We start from the raw sequence: 15775 nt of genomic DNA, 5'->3' as shown, positions 1-15775 counted from the left end.
ACGTCTTCTTCAAATCGGCTTATTGACTTCCCATAAATGCCTGTTGTGCATAAAGGAAGAGGATATTGCGAGTCTTTTGAGAGTTGTGTGGATCTTACATCCAAATATTGGGAAGCAAGAAGGAAGATAACTTCATTGTTAAATCCTGATCATTAGATACATGCACACGCATTTTTTACAAAATAATATAATATTTTATAAAGAATCACTGTACACAGACAGACATATCTAACACCGATTTTTGGTATCAGTGATGTTGTAAATGTGTGCCTGTATTTCCATGAGAATCTCGAAGTCAATTATTTGCAGCACCACAATACTTGCTCTTCATGTTTCGTATTATAAGAAAGGAAAAATAAATATTACCATAAAGCCATAGATTTGATGATGACGATGATAATGATAAACAAACGACAGTCTATGGGTGGCCATGGCTATCATCCTACTGCTGGCCTCATGTCCACATGACTCAGAAAATGTTAACTTTTATCCTGCCAGTATGTAGCTAGCATGGTGATCTCCCCATCTGTTACAGGTGGCTTGTGAAACCAGATTTCATTTCTCACTCCCAGTAGCTCCCAAACTGGATGGACAATGGTCCCATACACTAGCCTAAATTTCATGATAAATTTTCTTCTCCAATCAGGACTCGAACTAGTGCGCTCATTCCATAACTTTATTTCAAGGTACGAAGTCCTAGACCATGTAGGTATGGCATGTGATAATGAGACAGTGCAATTATGGCACGTGAAGATGATGATGATGATGATGATGATGATGATGAAATTCATGCATTTCCAGGTATTAGACCAGGTGGGCCATTACGCTGTCATGCCATCTTTCCTGCAAACTTCCCAGACTTATTCTTCCATTAGAAATATGATTTAAAATTTGTTTAGGTTTGTAATTTTATCCATTCTTTAATGGAAATGTCTCCAATTATTGCAGTGATTTTGTGATTGTTTTATATGAAACATTTCATAGCGTGTTTTCGGAAAGCCATTGATTTAATTTCCAATATGCTCAGTCAATTTAAGAAAGAATTGTATTATGATAATAAATGATTGAAGGAATTTTAGTTTTGTCCTTTAAATGTGCAGAAGTTTGATCCGAACAAATGTAAATTTTCGCTCTACAAAGGAATTTTAAAATGATCCACCCTACTGTGCATGCTATGTGAAAATTATTTTGACCTCATTTCGATAAATGTTCCGATTTTCATTTTGCTGCCTTGTGTCAGGTCATATAGCACGGGTGTGGCAGCCAGGAACCTTCGTTCAGCTGTTCCGCTGTCCAAATCATGTGACAACATCTCGGCTGTGTCTGAGATGCGGCAGCTGGGCCGCACGCCATCGCCAGAGTGTCGGCCCGAGGTAGAGGTGCCAACCACGACGCCTACACCACCACCTGACAAGGATGCAGCTGGTGGCAAGCGCAGCAAGGGCCGGCGCTTCACATTCCAGAGCACAGTACGGCAGATTGAGCGGCGGCGCCTGGCAGAGAAGCTGTCGCGTGAGGCAGAGTTGAAGGAGCGTCAGCGCCTGGGTGAGCTGGAGGCCATGCGACGCGTCGAGGAGGAGTTCCAGCGCAAGCGTGCGCGAGAGAAGGCCAACATCCGCCAGCAGCTGCGCCTCTTCAGTCTCGACGAGCAGCTCTACTCCTCACTGCCCGCTGGCTGGGGTGATGCGCGTGCTGACCCTGATGGTGCGCCATCCTCCACGCCCTCTCCCGCCTCTGGGGCATCCTCAGGTCCCCCTAAGACTCCAAGACAGCCAGTATCCACTCAGGTGCTCTCAGAGTTCCGACAACCCAGCAGGGATTACCGCGAGTACCGCCAGTCCAGGTTAGTATGAGCGGCAGTTTTTACTTTACAAGAGAACCATTTAAAGTCAAGTTGAATCCCACCTCCTCTACCTTCAAAGTTTGTAAAGGGGGAAATAATACTGTAAAAACAAGCGACTTACAAAAATGCAGCTGCCAATAAAATCTGTAAGACAAAAAATATATTTAAAATAGAGTGCGAACTGTCCTTTTGTACTGTATTAGAATTTGAACAATCTATGTACAATATTATAACAACAATACCGAAGTTAACCGAAGAAATAGGTGAAGAACCTCAAGCTGCGAACACAATAGTTAGGGCTTCCACCTCGCCTTTATTTCCCGAGATTTCCTGTATTTTTCTGGGTGTTCTTTGTTCCATGTAATTAATAATCATTCCATGTAATGTAATTAATATCCTATTCCATGTATATAATAAGTTATAATAATATTAAAAAATCAGTGTCTACTATGAACTATGTTTTGTGTTATCTGCCAGCAACAATCCATACACAATGAATGTTCTTTTTAATAAGAAAATCTGCTCAGCTGACATCAGCAACAAATCATCGAAAATTTTGGTACCTAATAAATTTATAAAATAAAAACAAAACAAAAAAGTATTCAAGTATAATTTTCCAGAATTAGAGTGAAAGTTCAGCTTAAAATATTTATTTTATAATTCATTTTGGTTTTAAGATAAATCTATTCAATATGATAAATTTATTTTAAATGCTCAATCAATATGATTTATCTATTTGCAAATGTTATTATTTCATTTTGAATCTTGCGTACACTACTTTTAACACTTGAATATAATTAATTGATTAACTAGTGGACTTACTAGTGTTAATTATGTAAGATTTGTCCGGCTTACAGCTGTTTCAGTGCTTCACGCACCATCCTCAGAGCCTACTCTGTAAGTAGTACACTGGTAAGTCCACTAGTTAATCAATTAATTGTTATTATTTGCTATTACATCTTAAATAGAACGTTTTCGCCTATATGGCATCATCAGATATTTAAAAATTGACGAAATCTAAACTTAATCCACTGAATTATACAAAGTAATATGCATAACAAAGTTCATTGATTTTATCATGAGTTTTATGTAGTGGAAAAATTATTGGTAGAAAATGTTCAATTTTGAATTTGTGTAATTTGTTTTGCCGAAAAATAAAGTATGAAATTTAAGATTGTGGATATAAATATTAATACATATAACTCATGTTACATTATTTGTTAAATGCCACTTATTATAAAAATAAAATAGTTAAAATTGATAAAATTTATAAAATGTTATATTTTGTGTCTAGATAAGAACAGATCACATAGAGCTATGCAATTATTACGATGTAGTCAAATGGTGTATGTTTATGCAATACATTTGGATCTTCTGTGGTGATCGATCGTCGAGTTCTTTCCACTACATAAAACTCATGATAAAATCAATCAACATTGTTATGCATGTTACTTTGTACAATTCAATGGATTAAATTTAGATTTCGTCAATTTTTAAATATCTGATGATTCCATATAGGCGAAAACGTTAATATCTATTTAAGATGTAATAGCAAATAATAAAATTTGCAAATAGATAAATCATATTGATTGTGCTTTTAAAATAAATTTATCATATTAAAATACTTACTCTAAATAAGGTACTTATTCTTCAGCTAATTTGGTCTAATGCCAAATTTTTGTGTAGTAGCATTTAGTACTAATCTAGCTTTGCAGCCTACCAGCAATATCTTGTACCCTGTTGCCAGGTACCTGGACTCTGGCCCTGAGTCATTGCTGTCTCATGCTGAATCGAAGCGAGCCACTGTGCACCATCCACAGGTAGTGTACGACATGCCCAAGAGCACACAGGTGTACGTGGCACCACGCCAACAGGGCGAAAATGAGGCCTCTACACCCCGCTCCTCCTCATCTGACAATTATCGGAGGGACTTTGCCCATGGCACGAGACCTGGACGCTCACTGGCTAGCTCTGATTCAGAGCTGTCGCAGCCTGCTACGCGACCTGTGTCCCGGCACCAGCACCGCAGCAGGTACGTGGCTCTACAGCTTTCAGTCACAGCAGTGGACTGCATGCCTAATACTGGATAGTGGCTGTCATTTTTTCTGGGGCCCAATTTCATTACAGTACAAGTTATTGACAACATGTAAAAATGTTCAGTAATTCTAATGAGAGTTCACTTTTATATCTATCTGCAAACAGAAAATTGAGAATTACAGGCAAATATTTTAGGATTAATGGGTTATTATTACAAGCAAGACTGCATAGTTAGTTAGTACATAAAATTTCCGCTCAGACTGTGATAATGTCATAAAAAACTCAATACTATCAATAATGGTAAATCTGCCATAATGGTAATCACCATTATGTGAACCATCAGGTTTTTATAGTAGGTACTGGAGTCAAAGGTGCTATGTATTATTCTAACATCATGTGACTCAGTACCGGTACGTCACTGAAAGGAAAGTATTGAGTAGATAGCCTATTTTCTGTGTATAAAGATAGTATATCAGATAGGAATCGCAGTTAAGTCAGTACATCTTTACAAGCGCAACAGTTTAAATTTGCAGTTGTAAGTTATGCACATTTCAAGGAGGAAAAATTATTTAATAAGAGGTTATATATTTAACTGACATTTTTATAATTTAAATTTAGATAAACGAGAAAATCAGAAATGAAAGTTAATTAACATATGACACGCGAGAAAGTAAGTTTCCCTGGGGCCGTTTAGAGAAAGAAAACACAATTTCATGGAAGGATTTATTGGAACAGATACAGCAATTGTTGAGCTAGTTTTCAACATATTCCCCATCAGAATTGAGACATTTGTCTTAGCATGGGATCAACTTTTGCATCCCGTGTCATAGAAGTCTGCCGCCTGGGATCGGAACCAGTGTGTAACAGCTGTCTTCACCTCTCTGTTACTGTGAAAATGCTGACCAGACAGGAATTTCTTGAGGCGTAAGAAAGATGGTAATCACTCGGCCACATATGGCTCGGCTCACAACAGATCTTCTGCAGGAGTTCTGCTGGGAGGTGTTTCAACATCCACCCTACAGCCCGGATCTTGATCCCAGCGATTAACATTTTTTCTTGGACCTTAAGAAATTCCTGTCTGGTCATCATTTTCACAGTGACAGGAGGTGCAGATGGCTGTCACACACTGGTTCTAATCCCAGGCTGCAGACTTCTACGGCATAAGGATACAAATATCTCATTTCCGGTGTGAAATATGTTAAAAAATAGTTCAACAATTGCTGTATCTGTTCCAATAAATCCTCCCATGAAATTGTGTTTTCTTTCTCTAAATGGCCCCAGGGAAACTTACTTTCTGGACACGCCTCGTAGTATGACAGATAAATTAAATGGTTTTCAACTTAATGCAGTACAAATATCGAGAGATGTGGACAGTGAGTGGAATATAAAATACCACTTCTTATATTTGAATCCGAAATTGGGATATATGGGCTTACACAAAAAGAACTTAGCAGAATTCATGCTGCAGAATGAAATTTTTGCTTGGAATTTTGAGAAAATCAAAAGGAACAGAATAAGAAATGAGAAAATTAGAGATATTGTAATATGGGAAAACATTAAAACTTGTTAGACTAACAACTTTTAATTATGGTACGTACTATGTTAATTATTGAAACTTATGGAGGCACTATACTGGTACCTGGCATAATGTTGGCCATTTTCAAACAGTCTAGTTCTTATATAGTTATTGTATGACTATGGTAGGTGTATAATATCGTTAAATGTTAATGAATGGAATTTAACTTCAGACAAATTTTATTACTAGATATCATAGGAGTTCAGAAAATTTCGTTCAAAGGCTAATATGTTTGGACTATATATATATATATATATATATATATACTCAATTAATATCACTCAATAAAAGAATTGTACTCCAATGGATACCATCGCATTGTGGAATCCTGGGAAACGAGAATGCGGATGCTTTAGCAAAGAAGGGCAGCACTGCTACTTACAGACCTGTTACTAAATCTACATATTACTCTGTGAAAAGATTTATTAAATCTACATACTTAGACTTCAACAAACAAAATTTGATAACACAATCTCAAGGAAAAAAATGAAACTCTCTGCATCATAATCCACAGTTAATTCCCGATTTACCACAAAAATCGTCTGTAGCTGCATTTAGATTGGCAACAGGCCATGATTGTCTGGCCAAACACCTGCATAGAATTGGAATATATCAGTCGTAACTGCCCATTGTGCAACTCAAACCAAGAAATGGATTCGGAACACCTCAAAATCTGTGCTTCAGTGGCTGGCCATGATAATATCTTTGAAAAATATTGGAGTGCAAGAAGTCAAATGACTTTATTGTCAAACGCCTGGCATTAGAAAACAACAACAACATATTTTTTAAATAACGTATAGTTACAAAGGCAGTAAAAGTCATTATGCTCATAGCTTAAGAATACATTCTTTTGTTTTGTCAGTTTTTTGCACATATTATGATAATTACAAAATTCACGTAAGGTCTGTGAATCAGTTATGTGTATTTTATCCTGTTGCCATTACAGAGAAACTCCACTCATATTTTCATAATTCATGTAACAAACATTTAGGTAGTTACTGTAAATAAAGAGCAAATGTTGACCATAATTATTATGATTCTGTAAAAAGATTTACTTTTGGCTATATTTAATTTATTTGTACATAGATTTCTCAAATTTTAATTAATACAATTGCACATCAGCTCACTGCCTGCAAAATTGAATGGAATTTCATTTACTCTTTTTGCTGAAAGGCCAGTATTCTGAAGTCCTATGTTTTGTTAAATTACTGTCGTTTTTAGGAAATTTTCGTACTGGTACATGGGAAATTAGGAAAAGCAATTGAAAATAAGAGTAAACAATATGCCTAACATTGAAATGCCAGAAAATAAATAATGGTATCGAAATAACATAGAAATATAGCATTGGGTCTTAGTCTTCTTTTCTTTTTGTCAAGTTTATTTATACACGCTTTAACATCTGTTGTCATATTGCGTATTAGGATCTGTGGGTACGCCGTTATTACTATTGTTGAGTTCCTGTTTCTACTGTGTGTCATAGATGGCTTATGTTCATGTAACTGATTTTAGATTTTTATTAATGTTTATCATATTGGTGATTGAGGCAGTGATGAAACATGGTATGAATTTCCAATCTGGCATTTACATTTCTGATTGAAGGAAACCATGAAAAACCCCGGTCAGATTGGTCAGGCACAGGTTTGAACCCGGGACCACCTGAATGCAAGTTGACTCAAACGCTACCATTTGAGCCAACTCGCTCAGTGGGTCTGAGTCTTGTTTTATGCCTTACGTTTATCATAGTTTTGACATTCAGTACAGCCACAATCGACTTTCACAAATCCTTGAGATAAGGAATTCAGGTTTGCTCTGTGAACTATATAGTGAAGAAGTTGTTATCCACAAAAAAAATATTTTTAACTCTATTTCTCACTTTGTAGATAAATTATTTTAAGCAGATAACTTATTAACTTATTAATATCCTAACATGGTGGCAGTGAAAAGTGTTTACAGCACTAAAGGAGGTGCTGCAGCTTCCATTAACGTTGGGTGCAGAGTTACTAACTGACCTCGTGTTGTCGCAGGGTATAACAGTGGTGGCAGTGGCTGCCTAACTTAATCTAGTCATCACACTACTAACATCATCTCACGGAATTTCCACGCTACACAGGTTGGTACAACAAATACTTTTGTTTATTTGTTGAAGCCTTGGTTTCAACTGTCTCATTTATCTGAGTAAGAGCTGAAGAATATTGTATGAAACTGAGTTAACCCTTTCATTCTACACAAGCTACACAGTGCTGTTTAAATGATAGGCTTAGTTACAAATATGTCTTGGCTCTGCGATTGTAATACTCTATTACAATCACAGATCAGAATAAATAGAACAATTGTGCCATTAACAGTCAATAAAATGGTGAATTCAAGGGGTGGCTGGAGGTGGAAATTCTTCTCCCTAGGGCAGGGCTGGGCACCAAGAGCAAATTCTACTCTCTCATAGGGAGCCATATGACTTCTCTTCAACCCCTTTCTTCCCCGCCGAACAACCCGCAGCGTTGATGCCATGGCGGATGAATATTAAGCATCCCTGTTTAGAGTTTGGATTCGCTCCTGATGCCCAGCCCTGCCCTAGGGCAAGTTCCTCCCTTCCTCTTCCCATGGAGATAATTATAATGAATTGAAATGAAGTGGTCAGCACCACGCTCCAGCCATCCTTTATCTTTGTAATTCATTCATTTATTTTATTCCATAGATCTTACATGAGCAATGAAGCTTTGAGATGTGGAACATGTCAACATTTTACAATATTACAATTACAATTTTTACAAATTTTTATAGTTTTACAATTTAGTAATTTTCTACAATTTTTACAATTTTGTACAATTTGGACATGTTAGTCCAAACTTATAAGAGATTAAGTGGGACCATAACCAGTCTGGAAAATATGAATAGAAGAAACATTTCATTTCTGTCTGAGTTTCAATCCTGTTTCATCCAGTCTTTAGTCTGGCACTACCAAAAGAGCTAACTCGGTAGGAGTATGTCGTGAACAGCTATTGGATAAGCAACTGCCTGTATGTAGGCAGTGAGAGTCCAGATGATGCTTGGATACAGGAGATGCTTACCTAAATCTACGTCACCACACGCCACTGCAACTTGGCTTCTATTATTTCATTACAAAGCAACAAAATATTCAAGTCTAGTGACAGTCGTGAGGAAGAGAGTATAAAACACATATTCTAGTCAAACAAAAATGAGATTCCTGTTAGAATCTGAAGCATTTCTTCTTTCACTTTGTAGGAAAGTATATGAATTCTTGTTTTGGTAGTTTTTGTGTAATACATTAAGAAGTATCTTTGATATCAAGTAATGAATGTTGCAGTAGGTGCTAAAAATTTAGTTCCAACATATGACTAAGAATAATCTATTGGAAGGATTTTGTTTATACTCACTATGAGAAATATAAGTACCAAAATCTTAGAGTACGGTACTTTTACATTCTTAGTGCCTTATTGGTGTCACTTATGAGGTTCCAACTAGTCTTCGGACTGCTGACTAAACACATACCACTGCAGTTCCAATTGAGGCCAGATTAGACATATGCCAATGTAGGGTTATTTCTTTTTTGCTGTTATTTGTACTTAAGAAAGAAGTAATAGCAATAATCAGGTTACAAAAAAATATACTACTATATATACACCCGATTTAAGAAAGCCAACAACAGTGAAGGAGGAAGAACTGTCAACATGTGGAAATTTAACCAGGAATAGAAAATATCTGACAGTTTTATACAGAGATACCAGAACATATGTTATTTAAAATCGCAAATATGACGCCAGTGAAATTATGAATATTTCATGTTCTTACAGGTCGGCCAGCCCTGCTTCCGGTTGTCGCAGTGCATACTCCAGTTTGGAAGAGGTGTGCAGGATTGAAGAGAAAAAAACATCAGCATACGAAGATGATGTAACAAACAGCCCTCATTTAGCAGAGGTACACATAGACTTTCTATACCCAGCATTTCAGTTGGGTATAAAGAACATTTCACAGAAAATATTTATTGTATTATTATTATTATTACTATTATTATTATTATTATTATTATTATTATTATTATTATTATTATTATTATTATTATTATTATTGATGTACCTCTGACTGAGGTTCTGGCTGATATGTAGGTACATCTGTTATCAAACAGTATATCTGACTTGACTATTTGTGTCAGAGAAAAAACAATTGTTTGTATACTTGTATACATCTGAAGTCTGATTAGTGTAATATGTTACTAGTCAGCAATGTACGGTATGCAGTGGAGGGGGAATAAACTGGTCACTCTACTCCAGTATCTCCTGGCTTAGTTGCCTCATGCCTTATTGGTGTCGCTTATGAGGTTCAAACCTGTCTTTGGACAGTTGAGTAAACAACAATATTGATGTAAAGAAGTTGAGTTATTGAAGGGAAAATATTTAGATTGGCTATTTCTTTGCTGTTAAAATATTAACAAACATGACGTTCCGAACCTTTGATTTACCTTCGTCTCAAGGAAAATGTTTCTAATAATAAATATTAGCATTGATTAACATATGATTCATTTTTCATTTGCGCATCACCTAGACGCAAAATAAAAATGAAGTACTGTAGTTGGAGTTGAAATTTAAAGAGAATTTAACAACCGAAACATGAACATTGTTAGTTTGTGCACAACGATAAAAGGAAATGTTAAGTATAACTGGTGAGGAAAAATTGTGATCTAATTGTAACAAAATTATTACAGTAATGCCTTGAGTAAATGGTGTTGGAAATACTCGGGTCTTCAGATAAATAAAATTATTCATTGAAGACTGATGCAAATAAGTCAGTTGAATGGATAACACAAATGGGTCTGCCAAGTGCTGTCACCATTTGTGACGGCTTGATTGAATAAAATTAACTTTCCTTCTCATTTTTACTTGATGATGAATTGATGATGAAAGTGGATTCAATCTTGGAGACAATAGGTATTCCATATTTCGTCAGCAGTAGGTAAAGTCAAATCAAAATCTCTTTTCTTCAATCTTTTAACAGTTTTAATGATCTAGGTATTGGTAATGCTTCCTTAAAACATCACCTCTATAAGAATACTTTTAATTTCCTCTAAAAGTTGAGCATTCCATACACTAGAGATGGTCTACGCAGATTTCGGTATTATGATGGCTTCCATTTTTTGTTATTACAGGCCTCTGCAAGTCGATTCAGTCTGACCACTGTGCAGCCATTCGTCCGGAACAGCAAGGGCTACCGACCCATCGTGTTCAACCCTGGGACACCCACGTCCCACAATGTTGCTCAAACTGTTAGCTAGAACATTATGCTCTCAGACTATGTGAGTGCCGAGTTTCGAACCAGTGATCATGAAGTGTCTTCGTCCTCATTACCATGTTCTCCCTGTCACACATAATTGATTTTGCTCTGTGAAGGATTGCCAACTTAAAGTCATAAAGATTAACATTTCAGCAAAGACATTTTTGTGATAGATAGAGAAGAAGTAAATAGTGTTAGATTTGTTCAGTCTTCCACAATCTGTTATTTTTTTTAGGCTATCAAATACATATTATCTTATTCTAAAAGTAAAAACTATGTTATATATTTTTCATAGCATTGAGACTGAAATCTGAGCATACATATTGTGTGTGTATTTTTATAATTTTAGAGTTATGCATTTAAAAGTGTAGCTTCTTACGAATCACTTAATATTAATACTCGTGACTATTTATTTAATTCAGAGAAACTCTACATCAGTTGAAAAGGTATCGTTTACTGTTTTTAATAGTACTTGTTAAACACAAAGTAAAGTGATTGAACATGTCGAAAGTAATGTGATCAGGAGAATCTCTACAGAGGGTCTAACCTCACACTTCAAGAAAAAACTCAAGCAGTCCTTTCCTGTCATAAATTTGCCCATGACATATAGTTCGACTGAAGTTAACTAACTAATCTGTTGAATAGGTATCAAATTTTAACATAGCACTTAAATTCATAGATTGTCTATCTGGCAATGTAAGTTATCAATCTAAGAACATACGAAAGAATCCATCAATTTTGGAAAGTAGGAAACTATAAGAATTAGATACCGTAAAAAAAAGTAATTTTACAGTCTATTCCATCTCATATAGGACTTATGGGCAACGAAATGGCAGAATCACTGACAACAGGGACCAACATTTACCAAAAGCAACAGAAAATAGCAACAATCTATAATATAAAACAGGAAATTGAGTTGTACACTGGGGTTAATTAGTAATTCCAGTACATTTTATATCACACTAAATTTTTATCGTTTCATGAGCACTTTGGTAAATAAACAAAAGAAATAACAATATTGACCATTTGAGACTGTTCAACATGTTTGCTGACGCTTATTTTCCACTCAAATTTTTAGTGAAGTTACATCATCATTTCAATTTACAAATATTTTATTATATTGTAACATTTATTTCCTTCTTATCATTGTTTTGTTATTTTAGTTGATGTTCCATCTTTTATTTTTATAATTTTTAACATATTGCCATTACAATAATAATATTACAAATATATTTTATTAATTATTATGAAGAGAAATATAAAAAAAAAACAAAGAAAAATAATAATTGAAATGAAGTTGGGATGTAAGCTAATCACGTTTCAGATGATTTTTCAGAATTAATTAAAAAAATTATTGGGATTTCTAATGAATGCCAGTATATGTAGGTAGAAAATGACTGAGTGAAACAAAAATTTAAACAACAACAAATGGCCCAACACAAATTTACATAACAAAATTTTTCACATGCCTCTGATTGAGGTTCTTGCTGGTATGTACATTTATTATCAGGCAGTAGGCCTACATCTCACTTGACGATATGTGTCAGAGGAAAAACAATTGTTTGTATACATCTGAAGTCTGATTAGTGTAATATGTAGCTAATCGGCGATGTATGCAATGGAGGGGGAAAAGAACTGACCACCATACACCCTACCCCATTATCTTCTGGCCTAGTTGCCTCATAAGTGGTGCCTTGTTGGTATCACTTATGAGGTTAAAACCTGTCTTGAGACAGTTGACTAAACAACAATCTTTCACACTTTACTACGAAAAAACCTGTCTTCCAAACAACAATCTTTCACACTATACCACGAAAAAAACAAGTGCAAAATTCATATTTTATATGAGACTTAATGGTCTAGCATATCATTTACATCTTACATTTACATATTACAACTTTATATAAAAAAGAGAAATAAAGTGGAAGATACAATTTTGTACTGGGAAATAAGAGGAAAATGATATAATAGTCAACTACCTGCCTTGGAAAGAGACAGATAATTTTGTAAAAGGTTAATCTGAACTCTAGCATTAGGAGAATCATAAACAAATTTGCAATTTAAACAATTCGAATTGTATCATGTTGAACTAAAAGTGCTCATATCATTGTGTGATAGACTTCAGCCATACAAGTCTGTTAGCCTATGTGTGTGGCCCTTACAAACAGATTGAATTATAGCTTTATGTGTATTGATTTTTCACTGTAATACTCCTTTTTTTATTTGTAGAATTTTAAATTTATTCTTTTCATTATTGGAATGTTGCTAATTCTTTTATTTATCTTATTAAATGAGAAATAGATGTCAGTTCGATACTTGTTTGGTTGCAAATGTACTATAATTCCTTCTTGCATTACAATATTTTCCAAGATTTTCTGAAAAGCAGTAGTTCAGCTAAACAGTCGTATCCAGTGCATAACCTGAATTTTTCTATAATTGCTTTCCAGAAAAACTGTATAATTCATTCATTTAGTGTTTTGCCCAAGGGGAGGTCTTTCTCTGCAAACCCAGCTTTCTCCAATCTTTCCTATTTTCTGCCTTCCTCTTTGTCTCCTCATATGATCCATGCTCTATAATTATGCCTGACTTTCCTTATTCATGCCTTTATTTCAGTCCAAATATATCGTGAAAAAATAATATTTTATATTGTAAAACAGCTCATATGACTTAACAGATACTGTAATCTAAAAAAAGTTGGCAGCCCTTTCAGTGAGAATGTCATAAACTTGATGCCATGCAGGTGATGTTGTAAATCGTATAACTTCAAGAAATTGGTAATAATGAACCAGGAGACTAAAGGATCTACTGTCTCAACAAAGCTAAAACTATTGGAGTCCTTATGCTGTTCTCGTAACAGGGAGCACTCTTGCTGGTAGATTTGGCTTCTTCAGAAATGGATTTCACATATTCCAGCATGGAGATACCAGTCGTAAAAGTACTGCATAACCCCTCTCTTACAGAGCATTTCGACATGGAATGGTAATTGAGGACGTGTGTGTTAATGTAAACCTTCAATAAATCCGTCCTGTTATTAACATTTCTATTACTTAAAGCTTAGGAATTTGATGAATATGAAAATCATTCAATGATGAAAAGATTCACAAACTTTTACTAGAAAGATAGTGGAATTTTTTGGATTTAAGCTAAATTGTTAGGGTATTGCAAAATTAACAATTTGAATCCAAATTTTAGTACACTAAAACTGTATCTAAGATAATGGAAAAATTCTTAAAATTACTTTAATTTGTGTACTAATTATTCTTTTACTCGAAATTACTTTCTTATTGATCATAAAAATTATCACTGAATTCAGTAGGGATAAATTTTGTGCTTCATTATTAAGCCTTTTATAGATCATTAGAAATCATTAAAAGAAATACTATTTTTTCATGGTTTGACCATATTGTTATACAATTAACTGCTAAAAAAAATGTGCATATACTACTAGTTATTTATTACTTTGAAAGTAGAAATCAATTTTACTATCACAGTCTGATTCTCCACTGATATATTCAGGTACATATTTGGCAAGTGTACCAAATTTCAGGTGTCATTTTGACAGTTAATTCCTTTATCATATTCCTAAACAGTGAACCTTGTTCTTTGTGTCCATTTCTTAAAAGGCATGTGTTCTTGTATACATAGCTTTGTATTTTTAATTAATTTTATTTCTGAGTGAGATAAAACTTTGTACTTATCATTAGAGGCTTAATAATACTGGTATAAGAAACACAAAAGGCTCAAGTGCAATGATATTGCAACAAAGATTGTCTAAAAATCTTGTGTTTTTAATATTAATACCAAAACACGTGAGAAAATGTTACTTAGTGCCAACAAAATAAAATGAGTGTTGCAAAGCAGATGTTTATCTTCAGCTTTTGGCGTTCTCATGTGCTATTGGACCCATGAACTCCTGAATCTTCTCCAATATTTGCCAAATGTCAAAGGCACAAATTCGAATTCTAACTTGTATAACAAATACTCCTGAACAATGTGAGTATCTCTCAGGGTTTGGGTATATTAACAAGTGCAATAATGTTATTGCTGTTAAAGTTGTATTATTATAGTTAGGAAAGGAATGTTTTATAAATGATGTACTATACTTTATAATTAAATAGCAGATTATAATAATATAGTGTGTGTTAACAATATGTACAGAAGTGTCTTGTAAATACAATTTGTTAGGGATGCAAGGCGTTTTTATCTTTACCTTGTTCATTCCGCCAAGAGGGTATATCAATGAAATTGTGATGTTGGAGAATTTTACACAATGCATTTTGTGACATTTTGCTCTTTTAGTAATTTTTGTGTTGTTTCGAATGTCTAATCATAATTTTGCAGGGAAACATCAGTATCTTCGCTATACTTATTTACTGAAACTACATTTCATTATTAGACACACGAATTAGTATGACCAATCTAGTGCTATCATTCAGAATGCAGAAGATAACTGACAACAAAATATTTTCTTTGACTGAATAAGAAACATGCATTACGTTTTTATTTTTAAATGTACTCTGAAGTCCTTAGGTATGAGAGAAATAAATATACATAGGCTACTTTAATGAAAATATCCTTACTGCAAATAATCTACATAAGGTATTTTGCCATTCTGTTAGATATCTGAAAACATGCATGACGGTGCAGCACGCTTTCGGTTCTGCAGGTACAGCCAACTAGAACTTCTTTCTAGGTGGTTATGGTTCAGGCTATACTCGTTGTTTAGGCCTATTTATTAAAACAATTAGTTGTACTAATGACAGTCCCATGCTGTGGCATCGCGGTCTAAGGCATCCTGCCTAGGATTCGCATTACGGAATATGCACAGCTTCGAGTCCTCATGGGGGAAGAAATTTTCTCATGAAATTTCGGCCAGTGTATGGGACCAGTGCCCACCTAGCATTGTGATGCAGTTGGGGAGCTATGATATGTAGCAAAAATCCGGTTTCGCAAACCAGTTATAACGGCTGGGAGGATCATCGTGCTAACCACACGATACCTCCATACTGGTTGGATGATCGTCCACCTCTGCTTCG

The 15775-nt window shown here is 34.9% G+C and overlaps 1 protein-coding gene across 4 annotated transcripts in view; it reads left to right on the top strand.

The window, feature by feature from the left end:
* Nucleotides 1-14927, top strand: part of LOC138692920 (uncharacterized) — a 273822-nt gene extending 258895 nt beyond the window's left edge. For 2 of the 4 annotated variants that reach the window (XM_069816274.1, XM_069816275.1), the window contains exons 10-13: nt 1241-1843; nt 3591-3875; nt 9266-9389; nt 10615-14927. In XM_069816274.1, coding sequence (XP_069672375.1) covers nt 1241-1843; nt 3591-3875; nt 9266-9389; nt 10615-10740 — 1138 coding nt within the window. In that variant the 3' untranslated portion in view covers nt 10741-14927. Of the gene's footprint in view, nt 1-1240; nt 1844-3590; nt 3876-7480; nt 7567-9265; nt 9390-10614 lie in introns of those variants that run through there. The other 2 variants (XR_011330161.1, XM_069816276.1) reach the window with 2 other exon arrangements.
* The last annotated feature ends 848 nt before the right edge of the window (nt 14928-15775 follow it).

The sequence above is a fragment of the Periplaneta americana genome, chromosome 17 (assembly GCF_040183065.1).
Source record: "Periplaneta americana isolate PAMFEO1 chromosome 17, P.americana_PAMFEO1_priV1, whole genome shotgun sequence".
NCBI lineage: Eukaryota > Metazoa > Arthropoda > Insecta > Blattodea > Blattidae > Periplaneta > Periplaneta americana.
This window is presented reverse-complemented; position numbering and strand designations above follow the sequence as displayed.